The 24,579-nt window shown below is 42.3% G+C and overlaps 1 protein-coding gene across 1 annotated transcript in view; it reads right to left on the reverse strand.

The window, feature by feature from the left end:
- Positions 1–24,579, reverse strand: part of Chp1 (calcineurin like EF-hand protein 1) — a 29,783-nt gene extending 5,204 nt beyond the window's left edge. Inside the window, exons 1-4 of the mRNA XM_051183674.1 lie at positions 24,364–24,579; positions 17,425–17,497; positions 11,057–11,137; positions 5,771–5,898 (exon numbers count right to left, since the gene is read on the reverse strand). Of these exons, the coding sequence (XP_051039631.1) occupies positions 5,771–5,898; positions 11,057–11,137; positions 17,425–17,497; positions 24,364–24,430 (349 nt within the window). The 5' untranslated portion in view covers positions 24,431–24,579. The remainder of the gene's footprint in view (positions 1–5,770; positions 5,899–11,056; positions 11,138–17,424; positions 17,498–24,363) is intronic.

The raw sequence follows: 24,579 nt of genomic DNA on the forward strand, positions 1-24,579 counted from the left end.
GTGGGGCACCTAAACTCCAGTCATCAGGATGGTGCAGCAAGTGCCTGCACACCCTGTGTCACCTCTCAGTTCCTGCCCTGCCTTATGTTTCTCTCTTAAAAAAAAAAAAAAAAAGATTTACTTTATTTATTATGTATACAGTGTATCCCTGCAGGCCAGAAGAGGGCACCAGATCTCATTTCAGATGGTTGTGAGCCACCATGTGGTTGCTGGGAATTGAACCTAGGACCTCTAGAAGTGTAGTCAGTGCTTCTAATCTCTGAGCTATCTCATGTTTTTCTCTTAAACAACACATAAACCTTTTAGAAAGCAGGCTATACAAAAGCTTTGCTTATGTCAATATAAGAGAAAATTCAAAAGAGTAAAACCTATTCAGTTTTTTACCATGTTGTTTAAGACCTACTATGTGAGTAGTATTTGAGAACAGGTGGTGATTTTATAGGAATAAGAGATGAACTTACTGAAGAGGTGACTACTGAATAACTGAATTCAAGTTGGTTTTAAACTATTTCAAATAAGTCACTGATTTCTGGTTATTTATTATGCCCTTTCAGTTAGGGTCTTGTTCTAGAGCCTACACTGGCCTGGAACTATGTGGTCCAGGCTAGCCTCAAATTCACAGCAATTCTCCTGCTTCAGTCTACAGGTCTGATCTACCAAGCCTGGCTTCAAATTTTGTTTTCCAAATTGGGACTGCCAAGCTAGGCATACTGATGCACACCTATAACCCCAGAATTGAGAGGTAGAGACAAGGGGATCAGGAATATAAGGCCAACCTCAGTTACACAGGATGTTCCAGGCCAACCTAGGCTACATGAGACCCTGTGTCAAAAGCAAAAATAAATAAAAGGGGAGCTGAACCCAGTTCCTCTAGAAGAACAGCAAATACTATTAACTGTAGTTTTGTTGTGGTTGTTTTGTTTTGAGACACGGTCTCACTGTTGTCTGGGCTAGCCTTGAACTTTGAACTAACAGAAATCTTTTGCTTCTGCCTCCCAAATGCTGGGATTTAAGTCATGTTTCATCATGCCTAGCTCTTAATTTCTTGACTAGGCAAATGGAATGAGGATTCTCCTATCATTTCAACCCCAACACACACTTTTTAAAAAATGAGACGGGGTCTTATATAACCCAGACTGACCTTAAACTTACTGTTCTTCCTGAGAACTGAACACACATTGGGAAGCTCACAACCCCTAGTTAACTCCAGTTCCAGGGGCCCTATAACACCTTCTAGAACACATATGAGTGTACACAGATACACAAAGAAGAATAAAAATGATTTTGTTTTTTAAAAGAAGATGGGTTGGGGTGATGACTCTGTGGGCAAGAGTAGCCTAATCAGCAAGCTTTAAGTTCAGTGAGAGATCCTGTTTCAAGGAAAGAAAGCAGAGAGAGATGGAGAAAGAACCCCAACATCTGGCTCTGGCCTCGTCACATGAATGTGGACCTACACATTCACATGCAAGCATGACAGCAAGCCCATACCCATGAAAGAGGGGGAGGAGAGGCAGCAAACTCAGAGAAATAGTAGTTAATTCCTTTCAAACAAAGGCTAAGGGGGTAAGACTTCCCACGTGGTCCAATCCTTACCACCACCCACGATTCTACTATTACTGTCATGCCTTTGATAAATGTCATAGAATAACCTGCAAGAGTTGGTTTTCTCTTGCCACTATGTGGGCTCTGGGATTTGATCTTGAGTCATGAGGATTGGTGGCAGGTGTCTCTACTCACGGAGTCATTTCTATGACTCTTTTTTGTTGTTGTTTTTAGGCTGGCCTGCTATTACCAGAAGCATGCTCCACCATGTCCTGTGGGTTTCAGGCCCTTTTTTAATAATTTTTTTTTTTTAAAGTCTGGATATGTTACCTATACTGGTTTTGAATTTGTGATCTTCAAGACTCAGTCTCCAAGTATTTGGAATAATAGGCACACACAACTGTATCTGCCTGATTTTTTTTTCCTGTGTGTATAGTAAAAAATATAACAAAACTTGCAATCTTAACTATTTTAAAACTATAGTTCATTATTATTAAGTATACTCATATTGTTGTGAACCAATGGCAAGGAGATCTTTTTTAAAACTTATTTTTATTTATGTATTTATCTATTTGTTTTATTTTTCAAGAGAATAGTTCTTTATAGCCCTGGCTGTCCTGGAACTAACTCTGGAGTCCAGGCTGGCCTCAAATCCAACAATTCGCCTGCCTCTGCCTGAAGGTGCTCTTCACCACTGCCTGGACCTACCACTTTTGTTTGTTTGTGTTTTCTAGACAGGGTTTCTCTGTGTAACAATCCTGGCTGTCCTGGAACTCACTCTGTAGATCATGTTGGCCTTACAGAGACCTGCCTGCCTCTTCCTTTGTAATGATTTATTTATTTTTACTTTATGTGCATTGGTGTTTTGCTTACATGTATGTCTGTGTGAGGGTGTCAGATCCCCTGGAACTGAAATTACAGACAGTTGTGAGCTGTCATGTGGGTTTTGGGAACTGAACCTGGGTCCTTTGGAAGAGCAGCCTGTGATCTTAACTGCTGAGACATCTCTCCAGCCCCCAGAAGCATTTTTCTTTAAATAAATTTTTAAAAGTTTATTTATTGATACATATGGGTTTTTTGCTGCATGTTTGTGCACTATGTACATGTCTGGTACCCACAGAGGCCAGAAGAAGTTATTGGATTTCTCTGGGACTGGAGTTATAAATGGTTTTGAGCCACCCTGTAGGTGCTGGTAATAGGACCTGGATCCTCTGGAAGAACAGCTAGAGGTTTTGTTTGTTTGTTTGGGAGACAGGGTTTCTCTGTGTAGCCCTGGCACTCTTGGAACTCACTCTATAGATAAGGCTAGCCTCAAACCCAAGAAATCCACCTGCCTCTGCCTCTGCCTCCTGAGTGATGGGATCCAAAATGTGTGCCACCACCGCCTGGCACAGTTAGTGCTTTTAACCTGTGAGTCGTGCCTCCCTGTAAAGTATTTGTTCTTTTTTTTTTTTTTTTTTTTAATTGATTCTCAATAAGGTATGGTGGTGCATGCCTTTAACCCTAACATTTGGGAGTCAGAGACAGGCAGGTACTCTGTTGAGTTTGGAGGCCAGTTTTGTCTATATATTGAATTATAGGCCAGCCAAAGCTACATAGTGAGACCCTGCCTTAAAAAAAAGGGAGAGAAAAAGAGTGTGTGTGTGTGTGTGGCAGGGGGAGAAATCATGTTGATATATAGACAAAGCTGCTTTAGGAGATGTTTCAATTCCTTGTTCAAGAACAGAGGTTGCTGTAGAATATTCTTTCTAGCCCCTGGGTTCACAGACAAAGGAATTTGTGACTGTGGAAAGAAAAAAAATTTTTTTCTTTTCAAAATGTCTACTAGACAGGTACCTGTGACTCTGAATGCAGCACAAATGGATTGTTTCACATGGCATATATTGCTGGTTTCTCAGGTTTACCATTTGTGCTTCTCATCAATTTAAGGCTTAAGACTGTTCTTTGACTAAATACTACATCCTGTTACTTAATGTATAATAAAGACGTGATACAACTTCCATCAGCACAATGCTCTTGTATAATGTTGGTTATAATAAAACGCTGACTGGCCAGGCAGGAAGTATAGGTGGAACTACCAGACTGGGAAGAGGAAGGCAGAGAGTGAGTTGTCAGGGCAAGGAAGCAAGAGACCTGGGTATCACCGGTAAGCCAAGACCATGTAGAGATATACAGACTAATAGAAATGAGTTAATAATCAAGAGAGAGCTAGCCAATAAGAAGCCTGAGCCATAGGCCAACCCGTTTTTAATTAATATAAGCCTCTGTGTATTTATTTGGGACTGAACGGCTGCGGGACCAGGATGGACAGAAACTTCTATCTACACACACCTTTAATCCCAGTGCTCAGAGGCAGATGGGTCTCTATGAGTTCCCTACATAGCTTTTTTTTTTTTTTTTTTTTTTGGTGTAGCTCTGGTCGCCTGTGTAGTGAGACCTGGAACTCACTGTGTAGACCAGACTGGCTTTAAGCTCACCAAGATCTGCCTACTTCTACCTCCTCAGTGCTGGGATTAAAGGTGTGCACCATCACTACCAGGCTGAGTTCTCTGTCTACAAGATAGCCTGTTGTACACAGAGAGTTCAAGGACAGCCAAAGCTACATAGTGAGACCCTGTCTCAAAGAAAATAACTACTGCTGGGTTATGGTGGCACATGCCTTTAGTCCCAGCACTAGGGAGGCAGAGGCAGGTGGATTGAAAGAAAGAAGAAAGAGAGGGAAGAGAGGGAGAGAAAGACAGAAAGGAAGAAAGGATGAAATGAAGAGAAAGGAAGAAAAAGAGAGAAAGAAAACTACTGGCTTACAGTCCTAAAGTAGTTTAAAGTAAAAGAAAATGTTAAATCATGTGCACTTTTCTAGTACACATTTGACTTTTTCCAATTAGTCACTGATTCCTTGTCAGAAGGCTGGCAAATAAATTTTTACTATATAGTTTCAAGATCAGACAGGCATATAGTAGAAGTATATTAAAACACTATCAAAGCTGGACTGGGTGGCACTCAGGAGGCAGAGGGGAGGAGGACTGTCCCAGTCTGAGACTTGCCTAGATTACACCATGCCTAGAGTTCCAGACCATGCCTGGACTACAATGACTCTGTCTAGAAAACAATTGAAAATAACTTAATAAATAAAAGATACTAACAACCCACAGACAGAAAGAAGGCTTTGCATGAAGCAAACAGTATTTGGTCTTGAAGAAAGGAAATGTGGCTCTTCTAATATTTAAAAACCTTCCAGTTAGTATCTTTAAATCATCCATTAATCTGAGGCTTCACAAACTGCTGAGCACCACCGTGCATTCTTTCAAGGCAGGGTTGAGCTCAATCAGTTTCATACAATTTCGATATCAACTTGTGTTGAAAGAAAAGTAGAAATTCAACTTCAGCTTCCTGGAAAAGTGTTGTAAGGGATTGGGCAATGAACCAGTAAGGGCAGAAGGAAATCTAGTAAGTATTTAAAGAAAGGAGGCAAGAGGCAACAGGCACAGAAAATTAAACATTGCCTCTCTCTGACTGGAACTTTAGTCAAATCCATAATCTACCAAATTCCAGAATACACGGAGGACCAATATTATCTCTCAAAGGCAAGGCCTGGGGCCTTGCTCCCAGTTGTCACTCTAGTACCTTCTACAGTGCCTGGCCTGCAAGAGATAATGAATTATAAATTGCAGGTAACACTTATGAGTATATACAGTACCAGTATACACAAGGTACTGTTTGAAGCACTTGACATATATTAATTCTTAAAACAGGAAGAATCCTTTAGTGGGGATTACAGATGTGGCTCAGTAGTAAGAGCGCCCAAGCACCTAAAAAATAAGGTGTGGTGGTACAAGCCAGTAATCTCAGCACACGGGAGGTACAGACAATGGAATCAGGAACTCAAGCAAGCCTTAGCTACATACACATAGTAAGTCTGAGGCTAACCTAGGAAACATGTGACCCTATCTCTAACAGCAACCAAAATCCCATAATGAGCTATGAAATGATCTATAAAGTCCCTTAATATCTCATTTTACACAAGAGAGAACTGTAGCTCAATGATGTCAGGTAACCTGTCCAAAGTGTCATGAGCAAAAAATGGTAAACTGGGAATTCCAACTCAGCTTAGCTCTACGGTCTGACCACTTGGCACTCTGCTTTTATGAATGTTGAATGAGTAAATGAGCACACAGATGATTCGGGGAGAGGAGGAAACATGTTAAGCCACACAACTGATGTTCCTTACAGTGCAGTTTGTTGCTTCTGCTGTTGAGTGGTTCAGGTCCATTCACATCTTTGCTCTTTTCGTTATCCTCGATGGGTCGGAAATGAGCCAAAGTTCTCATGAATCCTCGGAAGTTTACCTGGTCCTCTCTGATTAGGAAACAACAGAACACCATGTTAACCAGGGTGGGCTCTTCTGTTTATAGGTTTTGTCTTTTTGCAGTGTTTAGGGACCAGACTCAGCCTTCCACAGCTCAGTAAGCACTCTGGTGCTTAACTATATTTTCTTTCCATATGCACGCATCGTTCCTCAGGGCTTATATAATGTCTGCATCGCAGAACCCTCACCCCAATTGTGTGAAGCGGTATATTATTTTCATTTATTAAACGATTAACTAGGCTGAAAGAAGGAAAGCACTTAGCTATAGTCAGAGTTATCAACTGAATTCACTTATATATTTTTTCCAAAAGTTGGATGTAGAGAAGGGCCAGCACCACACAGGAATAATTTCTCTCTGCTTTGCACTTTGGAGCAGCCAATATGTTAGTACAATAAAGTATGCCTAAAATATTCTAAGAAACCTTGCTTTTTTTTGTCTACTTGTTCTGTAGCCAACCTAGCTTGAATTCACCGCAGTCCTGTTTTGGCTTCCCAAGTGCTAGGGTAATAGGTATACGGAAACATGCCCAGTAACTGTGCTATGCTTTTCTTCCTCTTTTCCTCCTCTAGTGCTGGGGATCAAACACAGGACTTCAGCTATACTAGGCAAGCACTTTACCACTGAGCTATAGATACAGCTTTCCTTCCTAAAAAAAAAAACTCATATTTTAGCCCTGCTCCAAATGATATGACAGACTTTGAAGATCCCCCATGGGATCCTCCCTGGGGAGCAAAAGGGGATGGGATGGAGGTTGGAGGGAGGACAGGGGAGTGGAGGGAACTGGGACTGACATATAAAACAAGCTCGTTTCAAATTTAAATAAAAATATTATCATAAAAAATGAACTATATCTCATGAAGAAAAATCTAAACTAAAAGACCAACAGCAGTCATTTTTAATAAGACATTAAAATAGACTGAATAATGACTTTAAGTAAATCACTGTCATTACTGCCTAAAAAACAAAACAAAAACTTTATTTGATGTGTATGGCTGTTTTGCCTGCATAGCTGTCTGTGCACCACTTGCTTGCCTGGTGCCTGTAGAGGTCAGAAAAGAGCATCCAATTCTCTGAATAGGAGTTATCGCCAATTGTGAGCTTCCATGGGTGGGCTTGGAATCGAACATGGGTCCTCTAGAAAAGCAGTCAGTGTTTTTAACTGATTAGCTATCTTTCCAGTCCTATACTTTCTTTTGTTGAAACAGTATCTCAGCATGTAATCCTGGTTGCCCTGAAATTTACTGTGTATACCAGGATGACCTTAATTTTGACAATGCTCTGCCTCTGCCTCCCAAGTGCTGAAATTACAGACATACATACCACTGCCTGGCTATTTTAATCCTAAAAAAATAAAAAGCTATTACAGTAAAGACCAACACTGCAGTAAAGCATGGCAATGGCACCCAGGAGGTGGAGACAAGAGGATTGCTTCAAGTTTAAGTTCGGTTTAGGGCACATAAGAGTACTAGGTCAGCCAAAGAATCAAGCAATGCTTTGTCTCCAAAAAAAAAAAAAAAAAATCAAAAACAAAACAGCAACAACAAAAAAGGGCTAGGGATGTCGCTTAGTTGGCTGAGTATTTATTTGCCTAACATTCATGAGACCCAGTTCTTAAACCCCAGTATCACATAAAATTGACTTAGCATTTGCTGCTGTGTCTGACGACTGAGTTTAAACCTTAGAACCTATACAGTAGAAAGAGAAAACTGACTCCAGGAAGTCTGACTTCCATGCATGCATGTCTATGACTAACACACACACACACACACACACAGTAATAAAAAATAAAACAGCAACAACATAAAGGAAATAACTTTAAAATCAAATAAATGAATTTTTAACAGTTAAAGGGTGACGCATGGGACTTGTTTACTTTAGACAATCATATCAGTCTCATGGGGCCTGCTTCCTAGAGCTACCTACAAAACTCCTGCCAGGCATAGTAGCACACGCTTTTAATCTTAGTCCTTGCAGACAGAGATAGGTAGAGCTCTATAAATTCAAGGCAAGCCTGGTCTACATAGTTCCAGGTCACCCAAATCCAGACAGCGTGAGAAACTGTGTCGAAAAACAAAACAAAATTCCAGCCTTAGCTGGGTAACCCCAGCATTTAGGAGGCAGCAGCAGTAGTATTCTGAATTTGAGTTCCTTATGTACTACAAAGGGACCAGGTTTCAAAAATAAAATAGGGTTTAAAAAAAAAAAAAAAAAACCTGGTCTCTTAGTGTAGAAGTGACAGGTAGACACAGTTCAAAGACCTGTGGGGGAGATCAAGGGAAGGCTAGCTCAAAAGGGTGATCTTTGATTCCTTCATGGAAGCATACTCCTTGTGGAGTATAGTATCTGCAACAAAATGTAAGTTCTGAGAAACCAAGCAATATGGAGTAACACCTGAACCAGGTAGCCGGGATGGGGGTGTAGGTAATGATATTAGCACAATGTGCACGCAACAGAGAATGCAACACCTATGTTCTACTATCAAATTTCACTCTGAAGAAAAGAAAACAAAGAGAACAGAAAGACCCTCCCTTTTTAAGACAGGAAAAATAAAAGTCTGGGAGCCAAGTGTCTGATAAGAACAGGAAGCAGCGGCACAGGTTGCCTAAGCCTGGCCACAGAGGCCATGGCACTCTTTGCAGCAGACCAGAGAAAATGGAGGTTACCCGAGCCAGAGGGAAACAGACTTCCAGGGCTGGTGAGATGACTCAGTGGGGCAGGCTCTTGCCAAGCCTGATGATCTGTGTTCATTCCCTAGAATCCAACTGGTGCAGAGGAGAACTAACTCCCGAGAGTTGTCCTCTAATTTATATCCACACAAATAAATAAATGTTAAAACATGAAAAGAAGAAGAAAAAGACTTCCACAAGATATTTCTCCAAGTAACTGATGGAAACGAAGGAGCTCTGAAAAAGGAGCTGACAAAATGAGTCTAGTGAATTTACTTTCCATTGCAAACAGTCTGTGTATGAAGCACGTCTGTGAAGATTGTGTCTGGACATGGTGTAGTGCTCTGCTGGCTCTCAAAACACATGTAACAGTGGCAAGGAGGCAAGAGAGGCCAAAGGGAAGGAGCACGGAAGATTGCCCAGGTTCAACAGGACTCTGAATTGAGTGCGCCTTTGCCTGAATGGATCCCGGCTACCCTTCCTGATCTAACTGGCCCTGAGTTTTGTTATTCAATTAAAAAACAAAACAAAACAAAACAAAAACCCTTTTATGTGTATGGCTATTTTGCTGGCATGTATAACTGTGGAGCGTGCGTGCGTGTGTGTGTGCGTGTGTGTGTGTGTGTGTGTGTGTGTTGGCTAGTTTTTATATCAACTTGACATAGGCTAGACTCATTTGGGAAGAAAGAACCTAGACTAGCCTGTAGGCATGCTTTGGAGGCATTTTTAAAACTAGTGATTGATGGGAGAGGGCCCAGCACATTGTGGGTGGTGCTACCCCTGGGCCCCCATGGTCCTGGATAGTATAAAAAAACAGGCTGAAGCCTTGGTGGTGGCTCATGCCTTTGGAGGCAGAGGCAGGTGGATCTCTGGAGTTCAAGGACAGCCTGGTCTACACACAGAGTTCCAGGACAGCAGGGGTACACAGAGAAACCCTGTCTTGGGATTGGGGGGGCAGGCTGAGTAGCAAGCTAGTAAACAGCACTCCTCTGTGGTTTTACTTCAGTCCCTGCCTTCAGGTTCCAACCTTGAGCTCCTCTCCTGACCTCCTTCGATGATGGACTGTGATGTGAACTGTGAGCTGTAATAAACCCTTTCCTCCCTCAGTAACTGAGACAGCCACCATCATCTCAATAACAAATTCCTTTGTTCTCAATTCATAGTCCTAAAATTTTCCATCCAGGCAGTTTATCTGATAGCACTAGCAGAATCATCGTCATCATCAGCAGCAGCAGCAGCAGCAGCTATCTTCTTTTGCTTTTGAAATAAAGTCTTACTCTGCACCCCAGGCTATCTTCAAACTGGAGGCAATCTATAGTGTCAGCCTCCCAAATGCTCGGATTATAGGCATGCATTATCATCCAGTTCTGTAAGTGATCAATATTAAATTTTAGAATGGATAACTCCTAAACAAACATATACTGAAGCATTCATAGGTAAATGAATGCAATTTACCCTCAAATAGTTAAAAAATATGATTATGTGAACAGGCACACATTTATGTACTATATAATGTGAAAAAGGACTATGTGCGCATGTATTATATGTCTGTGTATATGTATATATAAACTCATATATATGAGAGAGAACCAAGGAAGGGAGGGAGAGGAAAGAAGGGAGTGTTTATGAGTATGTGGGTAAGGGGGGTTAGGGAAATGCCCCAGTGATAAATCTTTGTCTAGCATACATCAATACTCACACTTGATCCTTAGCTCCCCCACCTCCCCGCAAAAAAGCAAAGCAGGTGTATGGAAGGGCATACCTTTAATATCAGAACTCAGGAGGCACAGGTATGCAGAACTCATTGAGTTTAAGGCCAACTGGTCTATAAATGAGTTCCAGGTCAGCTAGGATTATACAGTGAGAGCTCAAAAACAAAGGCAAAAAGAAAGAAAGAAAGAAAGGAAGGAAGGAAGGAAGGAAGGAAGGAAGGAAGGAAGGAAGGAAGAAATTAAAACAAAAACAAAAAAACAGAAACAGCTTGGAGGGGAGGAGGTATCAAGGGAGAAGCAAGTGCATTGCCCAACACTTTAACAGCCAGCCAGTAATGTGTTGTGTGCTGTAAATTCTGTGGTAGACTTCAATTTTTAACATCAAAAACTGTAAAATAGGAGGCTATATAGAGGACTAAATGGTGAAGAGCATGTGCGTTTCTTGCAGAGGACAGGATTTGACTTCCAGCACAAACATGGCAGTTCACAATCATCCACAATTCTCTTCCCAGCAGATCTAAAACTCTCTGATGGCAACACACAGGTGGTGTACATCCAGACACAAAAGTAAACAGAACAAAGTCAAGGAGAGTGGAACACAAGAGATAATTAGGGGCAACCATGATCTGAGATGACAACTATCATTATTCTATTCTACATTATTGTTATTATTACTACTATAGTTATTCTACATTAGCAACTAATGTAGGTTAGATAACAAAGGAAGGAGCCAAAACCAAGCCCAAAAGCAACAGCCATCCCAACTCACCCCTCTGAAAAGAAGGCATTGATGATCCGGTCCCCCAGTGGGTTGATGGCAAGTTCTGGAATCCTCTGGAAATCTTCACGGCTGCCAAGAGAATCACCTTAAGCTAGACCTTTGGCATGAACTCCTTTAAATCCAAAGGAGTACAACCCAGTAAAAATATTGCTTCCTGAAATTATTTCTGTGGCAAATTATACAAGTAACTAGAATATTTACCAAGTGTGTTTTTACCAACTCAGGTGTGATTGAAGCAAAATTTAATCTTGCTACATTTCCAGTAAATTCAGCAAACAGGTCATGTCAATAAACCAAATAATGATCAAATAGTAAGCTGTTCCTTAGTAAATAATTTTTTTTAAAATATTACCATTTTGTAGTTATTTGGTTAATTTAATTTTATTTTTTGAGACAGGGTTTCTCTGTGTAGCCTTGAACTCACAGAGATCCACCTGCCTCTGTCTCCCCAGGGCTGGGATTAAAGGTGTTCAACAAAATGCAAGAAATTCTTGAGCTGTTACCACTCAAGAAAAAAACTACAGAATTATAGGGTGTAGTGGCTCACCCTATGGTCCCAGAACTTGGAGGCAATCTGAGCTATAAGTGAGTTCTAGTACAGTTTGAACTACAGCATGAGACCCTCTCACAGTTTCCTAAGAAACTAATAAGAGAGAGAGAGGGGAGAGAGAGGGAGGGAGAGAGAAGAAAAGAAAGGGGGAAAGAATCCTTTCACAGACAAGAACTGGAGATTTAACCTTGAGCCATGGACAAATAGCATGGAGTTTGTGATACCATTTATTATACATACATCCTGTGCTGCTCCAGCTTGATACAGTATCACTCTTTTCTCATTTATCTGTGCCCTTGTAGAGCAGAGGAAATTGAATAAGAGAGCCACAACCAAAGGGCAGAAATGGTTTAAATCTAAGTCAAAATGTGTTTTAAATGTGTGTTTAAAGAGACTTTCCTGTATTGTATTATTGTTGTTGTTGTTATTATGGCATGGTAGCTGAAGCTGTCATGGGTTCAATCCCAGCACCACATAATCGGGCAAAATGGCACATGCCTGAAGTTGCAACAACAGGAAGGTAGAGGTGGGAGGGTCAGAAGTTCTAAGTCACCCTTGGTTATGTAATAAACATAAGGGCAGAGCCAGGCGGTGGTGGCAAACACTGTAAGTCCCAGCACTCAGGAGGCAGAGGCAGGTGGATCTCTGTGAACCAGCCTGGTCTACAGAGTGAGTTCCAGGACAGGCTCCAAAGCTACAGAGAAATCCTGTCTTGGAAAAAACCTAAACAAACAAACAAACTTAAGGATAGCCAAGGATACATGTGACCTGTTTCAAAAAACAAAACAAAAGAACAACGGGCTGGTAAGATGCCTCCATTGGTCATACAAGCATAAGAACCTGAGTTCAGATCCCCAGCACTCACGCAAAAAAGCCAGGTGTGGCAGCACACATCTGTAATTCCCACACTGGAGAGGTAGAGACAGGCAGATCCCTGGACCTCACTGGCCAGTCAGTTTAGCAGAATTGATGAATTCTAGATTTAGTGAGACCTTGTCTCAAACATAAAGATTGGCTGGGTCATGTAGCTCATTTTTCAATCCCAATACTATGGATGCTGAGGCAGAGGCATGCAGCTCTCAGAGTTTGAGGTCAACCTGGCTACATAGTGAGTACCAGGCCAGCCAAGGATAAGTAGTGAGAATCCTGTATAAAAAATAAATTAAAAAAAAAAAAAAGAGTGGAGAAGGCACCCAATGCGGGCCTATGACCTATAAATTCTATACCCACATATACACAAGTGTATGCACACCCATGCAGGAATCCATGCATGGACACAGGCACACAGGCACCAGGTGGGGGTGTGGAGCAGTAACAACCAAATGTAGAAGAGATGGCCCATCAGATGGGGCTTTTGCCATTAGGTTTGATCCCCAGTACCCACATGGTGACTGGGAGAGCTAACTCTTTCTAGGTTCATTTATTTTACTTTATAAGTGTTTTAACTATGTGTATGTATGTGTACCACTTGCATGCCTGGTACCTGGGGAGGTCAGAAGAGGGCATTAGATCCCATGGAACTGGAGTCACAAATGGTTATGAACCAACAATTAGGTGCTGGGATTTGAATCAAAGTCTTCTACAAGAGCAACAACTGCTCTTAATTGCTGAGTCATCACTCCAGTCCCCAGAAAGTCAATTTTTTCAAGTTGTCTTCTGACCTCTGAAGGAAGCAGGCAAAAGCACCTTGGCCTAAGTACTGCCATTTTGACTTCAGACTCCATTTTACCTGAAAGGTAAAATAAAGTTCAGGTTCCCAAGCCCTAGGAGAGCCGAGAACTTTCCAATGGCTGACCAACCTTGTAAACACAGGTTTCTCTGTTGTATTCTGTCCCACAACTCCTTCTAAATAATCACTCAGAGGCTTAACATTACTTACAAACTGTTTGGCCTATAGCTCAGGCTTATTACTAACTAGCTCTTACAGTTAAATCAACCCAATTCTATTTATTAATCTATGCATTGTCACATGGCTGTGGCTTTTACTGGTTGGTTGGCATCTTGTTTCTTGAGCAGCTGGCTTGTGTCTCTTCATCCTTCTTTCTCCGGGCATTCAGTTTGGCTTTCCCAACTAGCTATATTCTGCCTTGGTATAGGCCAAAGCAGCTTTTATTATCAACCAATGACAGCAACACATATTCATTCACAGCATACAGAAGGGTTATTCCACAGCACAACCTCCTCCCTAAACCATAGAAAGTCATTATGCATCTTTAGTTCTCTCTCTCCTTCATGGCACTTAATGGGCTAGGTGTAATATCTGGAGGTCCCACCAAGATGCGACACTGAGGAACAGGATCAAAATGTCCAAGTCCTCTGGAGGCAGGTAAGGTTTTAGCTTCAAGGTTTAAACTCAATAAGGAGGCCCAATGTGGCAGCATGCCTCCAGGAAAGAGGAGAGACATCTCTCTTACAGGGGGTCCCAGATCAGACCCAGTCTCTCCAGCTTCTAGGTGTAATAACTCCCACACACAAACATATATACATGCAAATAAATAAATGTAAAACAAACAAACAAAAAACTCCCAAGAAATAGATATATAAATACTATACATGATTTTAGACTAGAATATGCTGTAAAGCATATTATATATCAACTATATAGAATATAGACACATTTAATACAGACTATTACAAGATAGTATTGTATCAAAATACTAAATTTTAAAATTATTTTATGTGTATGGGTGTTTTGCCTGCATGTATGTCTGTGTATCATGTGTGTACCTAATGCCTGAGGAGGCATGAAACTGGTGCTACAGAGGACTGTGAATTGCCCTGTGGGTGCTGGGAACGGAGTCTGGATCCTCTGGAAGTGTAGCCAGTGCTCTTAACCACCGAGCCATTTTCCCAGCCCCTTGCCCTTCCTTTTCCTTTTCTTTTCTGTTGGGGGTGGGGGGAATGTCGCTCTATGTAGCTCTGGCTGTCCTAGAACTCATTATGTAGACTTGGATGACTCAAGCTCAGACAGAGATCCCCCTGCCTCTGCCTCCAGAGTGTTGGGATTAAAGGCATATGCTATTGCGACCCAGCTGCCCTCAAATTCTTGATCTTCCTAAATCTACCTCACAAGTACTAGAATTACAGGCTGTTGCCACCATACCCTACACAATAAAGTTTTCTATTAATTTTTTTTGATGGAATAAACTCAAGCCCTCTAAAAAAGCAGCCAGTGCTCTTAATTATTGAACTTTCTCTCCAGGCCTTATTTATTTATTTGTTTATTTATGAATGAACAGTGTGTCAGATAGCACTGGCTGGCCTTGAACTTGCTATGTAGCCAAGGATGAACATCTAATCCTTTTGCCTCTATTGCCTAAGTGCAAGTATGTGTGGCCAGACCCAATTGTGAGATACTGGAGATTGAACTGGGGCTTTATGGGTGATAAGCAAATATCCTACCAACTGAGCTATATTCTCAGTCCTTGTTTTTCTCATGTTGAAATATACTCCCAAATATATGACAAAATGTTAGTGTGGGGGTGGGGGTGAGGGTGGGGGAAGACTGCATAGATGTCCCAGCAGAGGACCTAGGTTCAATTCCCAGCACCAACATGGCAGCTCACACCTGGCTCAGGAGGTAGAGGTACTTACTACTTAGACTGCTCCATGGTAGAAAGAGAACTGACTCCCACAAGTTGGTATATGATTCCACCACATGTCCCCTCCAACACCTACCCACACACACAATAAATAACTGTAAGGAAATAAGTTAAAAACTCCAGAAACTTGAATGCATCTCATGCCTGACTCCAAGAAGTATATGAACAGAAAACAATGGGCACATTATTCTCCTAACAGAAAATGCTAATGACAGTATACGAAACATTCCTATTCCACTTAGGAGTCTTCACGCTCTTCCAGTGGTGGTTTAACCTTTCCCCGGTGTTTAATGAACTGAGCTAAACTCCCCTCCAGACACCTGGTAACGGGCAGAAACTGACCAGTGGGCTGAGAGTAAAGCCCTAGGACAGTCCTGGGTTTAGTCTTCCTTGATCATTTAGGAAACTGAATTTTGTTATCAATGAATAACAAAAACTTATTAAGATGATAAAGAAGATAGGTTACTAGGACCCGGACTGTTTAATTCAGCAAAGCTTATTATATAATTTGTGCTGTAATACAAAAGTCTACCTGCTCAACAAAATGTAGTTCCTCTTGCCTAACAAGAGGGTAAAAAACAAACCTTGGGGCTGGAGGAATGGCTTAGCAGTTAAGAGCACTGATTCCTTTTCCAGAGGACCTAGGTTCAATTCCCAGGACCACATGGCTGCTCACACCTACCTGTAACTCCTGTCCCAGGACTTCTGACACCCTCACACAGACACACATGCAAGCAAAACACCTGTGCACATTAATTAAAAGGAAGTACATACTTAAAAATCCTCACTTTTACATGAAAACAAAGGCTTATGACCTTAATTTTAGCTGAAAGCACATACCTATAAATAACAAGTATCAAGTAGTGGATGTACAATCCAGCCATATCAGTTCAGACTCTACGATAGGACCTAAACAGGATTTCCAATGTCATAAGAACCTAAGTTCTGTCTTTCAATACCAATTGTGTTTTCGTTTATTTGTTTTTAAAGCTAGGACCTTACTATGTAATAGCTACATAGTGAACCCCAGGCTGCCTCAACCTCCCAAGCTAGAATTATAGATGTTCATCTCTAGTCTTTTTTATTTTGTTTTGTTTTTCGAGACAGGGTTTCTCTGTGTAGCTTTCGAGCCTGTCCTGGCACTCGCTTTGTAGGCCAGGCTGGCTTTGAATTCAGATATCCGCCAGCCTCTGCCTCATGAGTGATGCAACTAAAGGCCTGTGCCACCATCGACCTGCTCATCTCTAGTCTTAATACACAGATGGTCAAGAGGTGTAGAGGGTATGGGATCCTCTGCAGCTGCAGATACAGGCAGTTGTAAGCAGCCTTTTATGGAACAGAACTCAGGTTTTCTGCAAAAACATATGTGGTCTTAACCGCTGAGCTGTCTCTGCAGCCCTAGTGTAGCATAATTCTTGGTCAAGGTGCTACTAAAGGATAGCTGGCTACATCTCTACAGCAGTTGCCAGTCATGACCACCAAAAATGCTTCTGGACAATTTGTCCCTGGGTGGTAAATCAGCCTTCAGACCAGTGATCTAGACAACGTAATGAATACTTAGTCTAGCATTAATATAAAGTGATGCTCCCTAAAGTTATGGGTTGGTACATGATAGACAGTAGAGTAATCCAGGCCATGCATGGGTCAGCTTTATATAAACCAATGTGTTGGGTTGGAAAGATGGCTTAGTGGTTAAAAGCAATGACTGATCTTCCAGAGGATCTGGGTTCAATTCTCAGCACCCACAAGGCAGCTCACAGCTGTCTGTAACTCCAGTTCCAGGGGACCTGACGCCCATGGCAAAGCACCATTGCACATAAAATAAAATGCACCAGGTGGCGGTGGTACAAGATTATAATCCCAGTACTTGGGAGGCAGAGGCAGGAGGATCTCTCTGAGTTCAAAGCCAGACTGGTCTACAGAATGAGTTCTAGGACAGCCAGGGATACACAGAGAAACCCTGTCTCATAAAATAACAATAACAAACTAGGAGTAGAACTAGAACAGTAGCCACCTAAACATAGAAGGAGTTGGTATAAAGCAATAAAAACTCAGCCATGAATTAGCATCACTGTTCTGCTTATTTAATTCCTTGGTGGACTAATAAACCAAAATACCATGGCCAAAATGGTTATTGTCCTCTAAATGCAAGACACTTAGTGTGCCTACCCTTGGAATAAATACAGCTGGTAGGAAGTGCTTACCTGAGAGTCCCATTTTCCCCTTTGTCCAGGCTGGTGAATCGGCTGTACAGGCGTGTGATCTGACTGTGAGAAACTAAAGAGAACAAAATTAGTCCCAGTTGAAGGAGACAAGCATTCACACTACACCCACAACCGATCACATGCTTCAGTGTGGGGAGATGGGGAGCTGTGCAACTTTTTCTAGAATGTCAAAACAGCAAATTAAAAAAAAGAAGAAAGAGAAAAAGAAAGAAGAAAGAGAGGAGGAGGAACTGGAAAGGAAACTAAATCAAAAGCAATGACAATGACTCTGAAAATGAAGAGTGGTAGCCAGACAGTGGCGGCAAAGGAGTTTGATCTCAACACTTGGGAAGCAGAGGCAGCTGGATTTCTTTGAGTTCAAGGACAGCCTGGTCTACAGAATGAGCTCCAGAACTACACAGAGAAACCCTGTCTGGAAAAACCAAACCAAACCATTTCCAACAGAACCTAACTACAAAACAACAGGGGCTGAAGATATAATGCAGCGGTTAAGAGCACTTGCTGCTCTTCCAGGGGACCTGAGTTCAGTTCCTAAAACCCAGTGAGGTTGCTAACAAACATCTGTAACTCTAGCTCCAGGGAATGAAGTGAGGTTGCTAACAAACATCTGTAACTCTAGCTCCAGGGAATGAAGCCCTCTTCTGGTCTCCATGGGTATCTACACACGCACACACGCACAGTGTAAAAACACAAAAATATTTTTCTAAAAATTGCCAGGTAGTGATTCAGGCCTTTAATCCCAGCACTCAGGAGGCAGAGGCAGGTGAATCTCTGTGAATCCAAGGCCAGCCTGGTCTATAGAGCGAGTTCCAGGACAGCCAAGGCTACAAAGAAAAACCCTATCTCAAAATCTCCTCCACATACCAAACAAAAAAAGTGTTGGGGGGCAAAGACTACATACAGGGTCAGTTGTAGAGTACCTGTTCAGTAGTATGAGCAAGGCTCTCAATTTGTTCCCTAGCAACACACACCTACACTCCAAATGAAATAAAGTTAAAGGAAAAAAACAATCCAACTCAAACCTGTTAGTTGGCTCTTCACACTGGAATTTCTAAATTGATAATTTGATACATCAAACAATTCTGTTTTTAAAGCCTAGTTTCCTTCTGCCCATTACTGCAACATCACCTCTTCTTCAGGACTCTATCAGATGATATACCACAGCCTGAGATCAGCTTGTTTGCTGTGACAAAGTGGCCATGCTCTGACCGGGTGACATCTACAAGAGAAGCTAACAGCTCCTCATTTTGGGTTACTCCATGACTTCCGGCACAAGCTCAGCTAAAAGCAGTTTATAACTGCAGGTGTACATCAGCTTAGTCTTTGGTAGATTGGAGGCAAGAAGAAAAAACAGAGTAACCGCAGGAGAAAAGACTCCAGGTTCAGACTTTGTCTCTGTTGTACCCACTAGGCATTAGGGGTTAATGGAAATGTGCTTCTGGCGGCTGTCCTCTGAAGCTCCAGCAACAAGACTGGACTTGCTGCATTAGGAACAATGAAACAAAGTAAACTGACAGGGCAGAGAGGACAGACACATCAGGGCAGCTGTGACATCTGTGGCATTAGCTTCATCTTTGAGGTGGAGCTCTAAGAACTAAGGTGCACAGAGGATAGAACAGAGGAGGAGGCACAACTGCTCCCATCAGGCAGAGAGCAAGCAGGGGCAGGGCTGCTAAAGGACTCAGGTGGGCACTCTGTTGCCAGCCAGGCAGGTTTGAGCAGCTCTTTGTAAAGGGTACACACTTTACAGGCAGGTAGTGAGATTCTAATTCCATTCACAGTACCCTAGGGGTAAGTGAGTGGGAATGTGAATGCTGATGAAAGGAAAAGGCGAAGCCTGGAGTTTGGAAAGACACCAAGTGAACTAACTATTAGCATCACCTCAGCATCCCTTCAGGGGGAGCATGAAGAGTTAAAGAAGATGAGTGAAATCATTTTCATCCTTGATGAAGACAATCTGGGTTAAAGCATACAACTGCAGGCAACAGCAGCTCTGGGGGGATGCAGAGCTGAGCCTATACCTCTACCTATTCCTTTTACTGCTTCACACCGACTTTAAGATCTAACCTCTTCTCCTGAAAATTAAACGGTGGTGGGGCATGCCTTTAATCCCAACACTCAGGAGGAAGAGGCTGACAAACGTGAGCTCAGGGCCAGCCTGTTCTACAGAGTGAATTCCAGGACAACCAGGGCTGCACAGAGAAACCCTATCTCAGAGAAAAACAACAAACAAAACAAAATGCATTTTCTCAGAATGAGGCAAACTTGAGTATTACTGACCAGTAAATAACAGAAAATCTCTATCAACTTTCTTAGGAACGATGACAGTACTGCAGTTATCAAGTTACATGTTTCCCTCTTCCTACATAACACATGAAAGTAATTGAGGGTAAAGTACTGTGAGTTTCATGCCAGTTGGACTAGTGAGTTCCAGGTCAACAAGGGTTACACAGTAAGGCAAAAACAAAAACAAGGGCTGGAGAGATGGCTCAGAGGTTAAGAGCACTGACTGCTCTTCTAGAGCTCCTGAGTTCAATTCGCAGCAACCACATGGTGGCTCACAACCATCTGCAATGAAATCTGGCACTCTCTTCTGTTGTGCAGGAATATATGCAGGCAGAACACTGCATAAGTAATAAATAAATAAAACCTTAAACAACAACAACAAAGAAAATAGGGCTGGAGATGGAGCTCAATGGCATATCCCCTTCTAAGCACGCACAAAAGCCAGACTCTAGGTTCACTCCCTTATATCAAAATAAACAGATTAATGAGCAGAAAATAAACATATAAAACAAATATGGCAAAACTGTAACAACATATGTGTTAAATAGTAATGGGTACTAGTGAACATTCATTGTCATCCTTCCTGTATATCTGAAAGGTTACAGTACAAATTCTGAACTTTTGAGGTTTTTCTTTTGTTCAGGTGGTTGTTGCTCCTGCTGGTTTTTTGTTTAAGACTGATTGTATATAGGTATAGCATGTGTGTGCTTAGTGCTGGCAGAGGCCAAAAAAAGGGAGTTACAAATAATAGTGACTGACATGTGGGAGCAGAGAATCAACCTGGGTCCTCCAGCAAGCACTCTTAACTGCTGAGCGCCTCTCCAGACCCTTCTTTTTATTTTAAAAATTATAGTTGTGTGCATGCACACACATGTTCACATGTGTTTGTGCCACAACCCACATGTGAAGGTTAAAGGGCGACTTGTCAGAGTAAATTCTCTTTCCACTGTGTGGGCCCTGGAAATCAAACTTGGGACATCAGGTTTGATGGCAAGCACCTTTACCTGAGGAGCCCTCTGGCCAGCAAAAGACAGCATCATGTTATGCAATCTAGTCTGTCCTTGAACTCACAACCCTCTGATCTTAGCCTCACAAGTGCTAGGGTGACAGGCATAAAATAAGCTGCCACATCAGGAAGTGGTATGAATTCTAATCTTTTGAATCTAATACATTCAGGCCAGGTCACGATACATTTGCCTTTTGCTACATACAACCTAAGGTATGTGTTCCCGCTCTTCCATAAGTGTTTATTGCATGTAACATGTGTATTACTGTTTAGTTCCATGATGTCTTTCTGCTTAGACTCAGAAGACAGCTTCTATTATTGCGGCTGTTATTAGGGGCGTTGAATTTCTACGTAAACTTCAAGTAAACTTCAAAACCCCTTCCTCATTCCTAAGGTTCCATTCCTTCAGGGTTCTTTACTTGACACATTGTCCTCCTTACCCCTTCTAGTCAGAAATGGGAACGCTGGGAGAAAACTAGAACCTGCTGAAGATATTATCTGTGCATTTCCACTTCAACAGGAAGGTCCTCGGTGCTCAGAGCTCTCCAACAATGTGATGTGACAGGGAGAGGACAGGAGGGGCCCAGACGTAGCAGCCAGAAGCTCAGTCTTAAACTGTTCTCAAGCAGCTGCCTTTGTCGGGTTGTACTCTGCTGGCACTAAAGAGACCCACACCCTTCATGTCATCACTACACCCTTCCAAACAAACAACTCACTTCCTAACCTTGCTCAACACCCTGCCCATACCCACAAGAACACACACAAGAGGGCAGAAACTAAAAATAAACCAACCTGCATTCACCACTATTTAGCTGGCATGAACCTTTGCTCAAAGTTAAGGTTTCTGGCAATCCACAGCCGGGCTATTCCTATGGTTAAAGGAACTAAGGGTCATTACAGAAATTTCTAATACACTGCAACCTCCCCCCAATTATGTTTCATTCAGATGTGCTGACTTATAAATATGTAGAAATGTAAAAGAAAGTGATAGAACAAAGACTAACAATGAAGTGTTTCTTTTCTTTCTTTTTGAGACAGGGTCTCATTATGTAGCCCTAGTTAGCCTGGAACTTGGAGATCCACCTGCCTCTGCTTCCATGACTGGCTTTTTTGTTTGTTTGTTTGTTTGGTTGGTTGGTTGGTTGGTTTTTCAAGACAGGGTTTCTCTGTGTAGCCCTGGCTGTCCTGGAACTCACTCTGTAGACCAGGCTATTCTTGAACTCAGAGATCCACCTGCCTCTACCTCCCGAGTGCTGGGATGAAAGGTGTTTTGTGGTGTTGACACACCTGTAATCCCAGTACTTTGGGAGGCTGAAGCAACAGGATCTCATATTTGAGGCCAGTCTGGGCTACACAGAACCTGTGGAGGGAAAAAAGAAAAAGAAGGAGACAAGCCTTTGTTAAGGGTGCTAACTAGATAAACTCCCACTCAGTTTCTAGGGTAGAGGACTGTCCGTGTAGCCAACACTGAGACACCCTAGGTTAATTATCAAAAATGAGTCCATTTTGCATCAAGATACAATTCCTGAACTCCACATGGCCAGCTCAAGACTCTCTTCCCTAATTGCTGAAGGTGGGTGCCACAGGATTTCAGCTTCCTTATGTCCTGATGCTAATCATAACTCTCTTTGGCTTATCTCCTGAGCCAGGCTGTGGGTGTCTTTTCACCATCTGCTCTGAATACCTAACATAATATTAAATTTCACTAATTACTTGTTTCATGAGGTTTCCCAATCAATACATACATTGGTTTTGGCGGCAATCTTTCTCATACTTGAATTACTCTTGGATAACCAGGATAACAGTTCTTCCATGATTACTTAGGTTTGTCCATGAGTCACAAGGTAAAATAACTCAGTCTTATAGCCAAAACTGGAATGATATTACTGCCCCATTCACTTGGAAGCAAAAGCAGCATTTCCCTAGTTGGGCATAATGGCTCATACTTACAATCCCAGCAGCCTAGGCTATGTAGTGAAACTTTCTGTTTTATTTTTAAAGATTTCCCTGAGTAGTCCAACTATTCTGGAGCTTGTTATATAGATCAGGCTGGCCTCAAACTCAGAGATCCATCTGCTTCTGCTGGGACTAACGGTGTACATCACCAGGCCCCGTTTATATAGCAAGTCTAGGCTACAGAATAAAACTTTGAGCCAAAAAAAGAAAACAAAAACAAAACAACAACTTGTCCTATATACACATTTCATCATGATGTGACTCCGGTGCTTTAAACACAGATACTTTAATTTGGCTGTCATCCTAGATGTAAAGAAGTCACTGTGTTTACAAGTGTGGTCAGAGGTCATGGCCACAAAATGTAGTTAAGTGCTTGTTGAATCATCCAGCTGCCTACATTCTACTCATGGAATCAGAGTAAGTCATGAAATGTCCAAAAAGTTGAGTCGACAAACAAAAGCTATAAAAAGATAAGTAATTTCTGTCACTCATTAAAGGATGTGAAAAGGATCACCTTGGTTAAGCAGGTAGGTCAGCATGGTTAAATATCTTGGCAAAACTTAGCAGCCATATGTGTTAGTGAGGTATGGTAAAAGAAGCAAACCAGCTCGATAGGAGGTAAGGCTAGATAACATCTCTTCCAACCTGAACTTGTCAGACAGCCAAGACAACTTCTAATTTACCCAAGGATTCCATTCCTGGAGAATTCTGTGGTTCACCCAGTAACCTCTCAGTACTATTTGCCATTGTGTACTTGCTGCTCACAGTATTATCCAAGATGGGTATCATGAAGACACAACTTAGAAAGGATCACTGAGAAAGGTTATAGCAATATAATTGTAGTGCACACTATCAAGGGCTTTTCAAAGGTATGGTGGTGTTCTCAGTGCTTCTGAGTTCTGTTGCTCCTTCATTCAGGTTAATAAGGAAGAACCCAGACTATATGTTAAAAAAAAAAACACACACACACACACAAAAACCTGTTCCTGTTATAGTTCACAGATTTTGGGAGTACATGCAGTTTCATAAGATACAGCAATATAGCAAAAATCAATACACACACACACACACACATATGGACGTGTCCTCATTGTATCTTTAAAAACCTGGTCACTATACCCGTGCTTTTTCTCCTCCAGTTCAGATAAAAAAAGTCTCAGGTTTTCAGACTCCTGATTGCTTACAGATCTCCAGTCCCCGGTCACAAGCCTTACTGAGTCTATTCTTCCCTGTGTGTGGCTTTAGTAGTTTGAGGTCCTTGCTGAGAAACTTCATTGGAATGTATTACGTCTTCTCCAGGAAGGAACCTGAATGGTTCCCGGATTGACTTCTGCTTTACCTACTATTCAGGATGCCTCTGGAAGAGGAACGATAAAGAAAATTCGCGTACTTTCGTGGGCAAGAGTGGAGTGGTGTCTGTGCTCAGTGGCTGGATCGAGATCCCGAGCTTCTGAGAAAAGACAGCACCAGAGGAGCCACCGTCCGGCTCCGGGAAGCCACAGATGAACGTACAGGTACTCTAGCCTTCGGTTATCCAAAGCACCGGAGACTGCACGGGACCCTCCCAACAAAGTCACCGCACCCAGATCAAGACCTCAGCGGCGACTGCCCTCAGTACTGAGGCCAGCTGGAGGCGCCGGGCCGCCTTCCCACTCCCAACCCCAACTCACAGCCGGTCTCCTTCTTGATCTCCTCGAGCTCTTCGTCCCGCAGTAACGTGGAGGCCCGAGACCCCATCACCGTGGCGGGAGCTCCTCCGGGAGCGGCAGCGCCAGCAGCTACGGCAGCAAGAGGGAATGAGGGAGGGAAGGGCCAGGGGTCAAGAAGGGACAGGGCACTGTTTCTCTTGCGGCCCGGGGAGGGAAACCAGGGGTGGCGCGCGGGGG

The sequence above is a fragment of the Phodopus roborovskii genome, unplaced genomic scaffold (genome assembly GCF_943737965.1).
Source record: "Phodopus roborovskii unplaced genomic scaffold, PHOROB, whole genome shotgun sequence".
Classification (NCBI taxonomy): Eukaryota; Metazoa; Chordata; class Mammalia; order Rodentia; family Cricetidae; genus Phodopus; species Phodopus roborovskii.